The sequence below is a fragment of the Cololabis saira genome, chromosome 5 (genome assembly GCF_033807715.1).
Source record: "Cololabis saira isolate AMF1-May2022 chromosome 5, fColSai1.1, whole genome shotgun sequence".
Lineage (NCBI taxonomy): Eukaryota > Metazoa > Chordata > Actinopteri > Beloniformes > Belonidae > Cololabis > Cololabis saira.
This window is the reverse complement of record NC_084591.1, coordinates 9,044,424-9,051,603: the sequence shown is the minus strand read 5'-3', so window position 1 is coordinate 9,051,603 and position 7,180 is coordinate 9,044,424. Positions and strand designations below refer to the sequence as shown.

Here is a 7,180-nt window from a genome sequence, read left to right as displayed (position 1 = left end):
ACAGGTGAAAATTGTTGTTTTTTCCAGTGACGAGTCTTGTTTTAAGTGTAATAAGATTTTTTTTTACTAAAATGAGACATTTTAACTAGAAATAAGACAAATATTCTTGTTAAGATTTTGAGTTTTTGCAGTGATCCATTTTACTTATCCTGTGAAAGACAGAGTCATAAGTTCAGAAAAGTGTTTTTTATTGTTGTGTTTTGATGTATTTGATGTAAGCCCAGTGGATATTTAAAGCTTACAGAAGGCTGCATTTAACTGCTGCTATGTCATTCCTGCAGTATTTCTGCAGGTGTTTTGGTCACTGCTATTATTTATAATATATTATATTATTTGTAATCAGCACAAATGAATAAAATAAATAAATAAAATCCACCATCCACCCCCCCTGATTTTTTTTTTTTACAACTCGAGTACTGGTATCGGTTTATGCAGCGGCAGCATTTTTCGACAAAGCAGCAGAAATCGACAGAACAGCAGCCGTGAACGCATCTCCAAGGAGAGGTTGTGGATGGATCTGTTGAATTACCCCCCTCTTTCTCTCTTTCTCTCTCTCTCTCTCTCTCTCTCTCCGTGCTTCCTCCCGCCCCTCCTCGCTCCTCTCCTCCCTCCCTCTCTCTTCTCTCTCCTCCGGCTCACGGAGCTGCTCAGAGACGCGCTGCAGCTCGGCGCTCCCGCATCTCCCCCTCGGTGCTCCGCGCTGCCGGGAGACGCTCGTCTCTCCGCGGCTTCGCCTCCATTCTCCTCCATCCTCCTCCTCCTCCTCCTCCTCTTCCTCTCCTCTGGGCTCCGCTCCTGACGCCGCTGAGGCGGCTCGTGATCGCGCAGCATCAGCATCCTCAGCATCAGCAGCATCAGCACCAGCGGCTCCATGAACATGGCGTGCATCGGGGACGCGGACCCCTTCACCGCCGCGATACCCGCCACCAAAGTTGAACTCACGGTTTCTTGCAGGTGAGTTCCAGCCGAGTGATGCTGCGAGGTTGCGGGTGTGAAAACGAGCCGCGGGGTCTTGACCCTGCGCGGCTCTGGGCTCGGAAAGTGTTGATGTGATTGATAATTACAGTTTACAATCAAAGATCCCACTGGGAAAACATCATTTCAAATGACCCGTTGGAGCTTTTCCACCTCAAAAGTTGTTGTTATTATTTCAGACTAGTGAATTCCCTGAAGTCTCGCTGAGTCGTGTGTGTGACAGGTTTTGGTGTAAAAGCCTCAGAGATGCAGGAAAACAGCTCTGAGCTCAACAGCTCAGTTCACAGCGGCAGGTTTCAGCACCGTCCTACGGTTCTGGGTGTTTCTCCAAGAGTCTGAGACAGAGCTGTGTTTTCACACCTTCAGAGGAACCTGAATAAGATGAGTGAAAACAAAGGGACCGTTCCCATGGCAACGGTTTTGTGATGAAACAAAGCTTTTTGCGGGTGTGAAAATGCAAAGTTTTGAAGTAAGGAGTGTGATCTTGTGAAAATGCAACCCTGAGATTAGTTTAATGGCTCCGTGTAACGTTCAGGATCTCCATAGTTTGTGTCCCCGCTGTGATTTCACCACCAAACACTAGATGGCGCTGTGAGTTCTTCCCATGCAGTGATGAGCTGGTGAAGTGTAATATAGCCCTTTTCCACCAAACCGGTTCCAGGGCTGGTTCTGGTTCTGGTTCTGGACCAGTGCTGAGTTTGGAACTGGGATTTCTGTTTCCACTGACAAAGAACTGGCTCCAGTTCCAAGGTAGCACCAACTCTTTGCTGGTCTAGAGCAGAGGTCTGCAACCCAAAATGTTGAAAGAGCCATACTGGACCAAAAACACAAAAAACAAATATGTCTGGAGCCGCAAAAAATGAAAAGTCTTGTATGTATAAGCCTTAGAATGAAGGCAAATCGAAAGGTGAAATGTTGAGAAAAAAGTTGAAATATTGAGAAAAAAGTCAAAATGTCGAGAAAAGTCGAAATGTTGAGAAAAAAGTCGAAATGTCGAGATTAATGTTGAAGTACAATCTCAAGAAAAAAGTCGAAATGCCAAGGAAAAAAGTCGAAATGTCGAGAAAAGTCAAAATTTCGAGAAAAAAGTCAAAATTTCAAGAAAAAAGTTGAAATGTCGAGATAAATGTTGAAGTAAAATCTCGAGAAAAAAGTCGAAATGTTGAGAAAAAAGTCGAAATGTCGAGATTAAAAAGGAAAGGAAAAAAGAAAACAGAAAAAAAGAAAAAAGGGAAAAAAAGAGAAAAGGAAAAAAGAGAAAAAAAAGGAAAAAAAGAAAAGAAGAAAACATTTTTGAAAAAGTTCCAGGGAGCCACTAGGGCGGCGCTAAAGAGCCGCGGGTTGCCGACCCCTGGTCCAGAGGAAAGAACCGTTTACGTAAGCGGAGGGGGGGAGTTATTCAGACCAACGGCAACAGCAAGACTTGGAGACGGAGACATTTTCAAATAAGAATGAATCTGGATGCAGCAAAGCATCATGGGTCTGAGGAGGAGACAACCTGTCTTTTAGAGATGTGTCCACGGAGGAGCTACGTGGACCAAGTCCTGTTAGAGCAGATACCTGGTTGTTGCTGCAACTTTCACGCAAACGCAGCGACGTAACTGACGTTTGCAGAGACGTAATGACGTGGCTCCTCTTATCACCCGAGCTGTGGAAAACAAACCGGTTCTTAGCTGGTTCTAAAGTTGAACGAGAACCAGAACCAGAACTGGAACTGGTTTGGTGGAAAAGGGTTAATAGACAGTTGAGGAACACCTACTAGAGACATGACGGTTGATCTTAGGAACTAGAAGTCTAAACTGGACAGAGTCAACCACCAATCACATCCGGTGGACGGAGCATGAGGTCACGTGACCCATCGGTGTCCGAACAGCGGTTCTTTTTCTCGTGCGGGGCTCAACCGTGGTAACAGTAATCAACGATGAGGAAGAGATAGCAGCGAGCCGACTGTCCACCAGTCATATCAGAAATGAACGTTTTGCTCCGTATAAACTCTCCTGGCGGGATCTGAACCAGAAACTGTCGTGCTGTGAACCGTGTAAAGGAATCCTGGTCTTCGTGTGAAGTCTGGTTGGCACTTAACACACCCAAATATTTGCTCTCAACCACAAGAACGTTGGTTTTTTCCCTTTTCATTTCATTTAATTTAATTTTTATTCTGGTCATGGAAATATGCAAAGAAAAGAAGCAAGCAAGTAAAATGAACACACAATCAAAAACATATTCCAGAACCAGAAAGGAGCAGGAAGAAGAAAATCTTTATACCTGCCCCTCCCTCAAAACAAAATTGAACAATAATAACAGATGGTCTGCACAATTACTTAATTAATATCACAAGAAAAGAAAAACAAGAAAATAAATTGTCTGTCTCCATATGCATATATTATATATTTAGACTATTTCATACATACATTGCTATTTTTTTCTCTTTAAATTTATATTTAAACTGAAATATTTTTCAGTTTAATAGGCAAGGCAAGGCAAGACAAATTTATTTATATAGCACAATTCAACACAAGGTAATTCAAAGTGCTTTACATTGACATTAAAAGCAGCAAGACATAATTAGACAGTAAATAACAAATAAGATTGAAAAAATTGAGAATAAGATGATAAGAAAAGAAGTAAAATAATAAAAAGCACAAGCTGTTAAAAATAAGGGCAGTAGAATACAGCAGGTAAGTTTAATTTAGGAGTACGCTCAAGTAAACATTAATGTTTTTAACCCTGATTTAAAGGATAAAAATAACATAAAATGTTCCCCTTTAAGGAGATATTCTCCCTCCGTATCAAAGCTGAGGTGCCGTAGCGTCGTACTAGCGACGGTGGAGGGTTCTGTGCAGCCGTCGGTGGCAGGAAGAGGTCAGAGTTCACATATTGAGCTCCGGTGCAGCCGGCAGGCGGCGGGAACTCCTGCTGGCCCCGCTGTGGTTCCTGGTCCCGCGGGTCTGTAGCGCTGTCCCCTCACGGTGCGTCTGCTTGGTGCTTTGGTGACGTCTCGTTGATTAAGAAAGAAACCCCCAAATCCCCCCAGCGTGGGTCTGATCCCGGGGGTTTCTGGGTAAGTTGATGCGCTGCGAGCCGCCAGCGCGGCTGGATGCTGCCGGGAGTTTAACTACAGACGGTTTCTTGATGATACACTTTTAAGTCAATTATATGTCAGGCGGTGTCTGAATGGAGGTTTAATCTCACTGATCTGAACTGAACGTTTATTTAGGACATTTAAGAACAAAATGAGCTTTTAATAGTCGGTGAGTTTGTGTTTTTAAGACATCCAATTAATGTAGGTTTTTTATGATGAGCTGTTACTTTTATGAGGGTTTTTCACTGTTATTTTTAAGTCAATTTAAATGTTAGATTTTCTTTTTCTTTTATTTGCTGGTTCGAGTCATTCATGAGAACAAGAACCGGTTATTAGGTATTGTGCAGGTGTGCAGGTGTGTAAGTGTGTAGGTGTGCAGGTGTGTAAGTGTGCAGGTGTGCAGGTGTGTGGGTGTGCAGGTGTGTAAGTGTGTGGGTGTGTGGGTGTGTAAGTGTGCAGGTGTGCAGGTGTGTGGGTGTGCAGGTGTGTAAGTGTGTGGGTGTGTGGGTGTGCAGGTGTGTGAGTGTGTAAGTGTGCAGGTGTGTAAGTGTGCAGGTGTGTAAGTGTGCAGATGTGCAGGTGTGTAGGTGTGCAGGTGTGCAGGTGTGTAAGTGTGCAGGTGTGTAGGTGTGCAGGTGTGTAAGTGTGCAGGTGTGCAGGTATGTGGAAAGATCGCAGGTGTGAATTTAAACAATCTCAACAAAATGCACAAGATCCGGACTAAAGAAATGTTTAGTCCATCTGGGAAAAAGAGTTGTTGTTTTCAACGTTCATGACTTCCGACTTTCACGACTTCCCCGATGATGTTCACAAATTTCTTGCTGATGTTCACAACTTCCAACGTTCACGACTTCTTTGCTGATGTTCACGACTTCTGACGTTCACGACTTCATAACTGACGTTCACGACTTTCTTCGTTCACGACTTTCTTCGTTCACAACTTTCTTCGTTCACGACTTTCTTCGTTCACAACTTTCTTCGTTCACGACTTCCCCACTGACGTTCACGACTTTCTTCGTTCACGACTTTCTTCGTTCACGACTTCCTTGCTGACGTTCACGACTTTTTTCGTTCATGACTTTTTTCGTTCATGACTTTCTTCGTTCACGACTTCCTTCGTTCACGACTTTCTTCGTTCACGACTTTCTTCGTTCACGACTTTTTTCGTTCATTAGTTTCTTTGTTCACGACTTTCTTCGTTCACGACTTTCTTCGTTCACGACTTCCTTGCTGACGTTCACGACTTTCTTCGTTCACGACTTTCCTCATTCAAGACTTTCTTCGTTCACGACTTTCTTCGTTCACGACTTCCTTGCTGACGTTCACGACTTTCTTCGTTCACGACTTTCCTCATTCACGACTTTCTTCGTTCACGACTTTCTTCGTTCACGACTTCCTTGCTGACGTTCACGACTTTCTTCGTTCACGACTTTTTTCGTTCATGACTTTCTTCGTTCAGGACTTCCTTCGTTCACGACTTCCTTCGTTCACGACTTTCTTCGTTCACGACTTTCTTCGTTCACGACTTTTTTCGTTCACGACTTCCTTCGTTCACGACTTCCTTCGTTCACGACTTCCTTCGTTCACGACTTTCTTCGTTCACGACTTCCTAAGTTCACGACTTCCCTGCTGACGTCCAAGACCTCCGTTAGGAAGACCTTCCCAGTTTGTAGCCAGGTCTACACTATGTTTCATAATATCTTTTACATTTTAAAGGTAAAATAACATTTATAACATTTTAGCAAATAATATATATTTTTTGGTTGTAGCTAAAAACAACGAATAACAAACTTCCAAAATGTAAAACTGGATGTCGTCACAGTTTAACAAGTATCAGGATATTCTCGTAGGAAGTTTAAACGTTCCTGTTTTCACCTCCATTAAAGAGTTAATAACGTTCATCAACCTTCAAATTCAATGTTACACAACTTTAAACTGAAGAAAGATTGTTGGATTTCTTAGGAAACATTGTTCTACATTTTCAACCCACAAATGGAACATTTCACACTCAGTGACGACTTTAACCTTCTATGTTTGCTGAACTCTTGGTGGAGAAAAATCATATTATTATTACACAGCCGTCCTTTAAGAAGCTTCTGTTATGTTTGTTCTCTCAGTTTTTCAGTTGGTTTTCCCCCCAAACGTGACCCGTGTGGGAAACATCGCACTGCAGCGTTTTGATCTGCAGCCGCTCGTCGTCATCTCTTCTACTGTCTTTGCATTTCTGGAGGGTGGAAACGGAGAATAAGAGCGAATCATCAGAATAGTTCTGATTTAATCTCCCAAGAGCTGAGCAAATGCTCCGAAAGCAGGAGTCAGCCAAGAGATCCCGGATTACAAATAAATAGTATTTAGGCTGAGTCGGAGATGTTGGCTTGAGTCAGCGGCCCTCGGGGCTCGTTTTGGGCTCATTTCTGCCGTTTCTTAAAGCTCGCCGTGTGAAGCTGGTTGGAGACGCTTCCCGATACGCACAAGAACAAAGACTTTGGACTGAATTAGGTTTCCGACTGAAAATCAGCCAGCTGCTTCTGTTTTGAAGTCGGCCCGCTAATGACTCGCTTCATGTCAGGATCAGAGCCTGCCAGAATATCTGAGTTCTCTTCTTTTACCTATTTATTTCTGTCTTTCTTCATCTATTTTCATGTCGTGGTGAAGTAGCAGCTTCTCGGAGATGTGACTCATCTAAGTAACAAACGCTGTTTTTAACTCATCCGCACGTCGGTTTATGTTCATCCATCTACTCACTTCCGCTCGTCTGTATCTGGGGCAGAAATGGTACCGAAAAGCGGGTCTGTGCTGTTTGCAGATGATGTGGTTCTGTTGGCTTCATCGGGTCAAAGGAGGAATCCGGGACCATGGTCCTCAGCTAGGACAGGGAGTTCCCTCTCCAGGTCGGGAGCAGAGGAGTTCAAGCACCTCAGTGTCTTGTTCAGGGTGATTGACAGGTGCATTGGTCGGTTGTGGTGAAGAAGGAGCTGAAAGACAAAGCTCTTGGTTTACCAGTCGGAATATCTCGCTCTCAGATCCGCCATGTTTGTTACACAAAAACGTCATCAACGGGAATTTTTCTTTCTTTCTTTCTTTCTTTCTTTCTTTCTTTCTTTCTTTCTTTCTTTCTTTCTT

At 43.4% G+C, this 7,180-nt stretch overlaps 1 protein-coding gene across 1 annotated transcript in view; it reads left to right on the top strand.

The window, feature by feature from the left end:
- The first annotated feature begins 850 nt into the window (after positions 1-850).
- LOC133444587 (copine-8-like) overlaps positions 851-7,180 on the top strand; it is a 117,528-nt gene continuing 111,198 nt past the window's right edge. Inside the window, exon 1 of the mRNA XM_061722434.1 lies at positions 851-954. Within this exon, the coding sequence (XP_061578418.1) occupies positions 872-954 (83 nt within the window). The 5' untranslated portion in view covers positions 851-871. The remainder of the gene's footprint in view (positions 955-7,180) is intronic.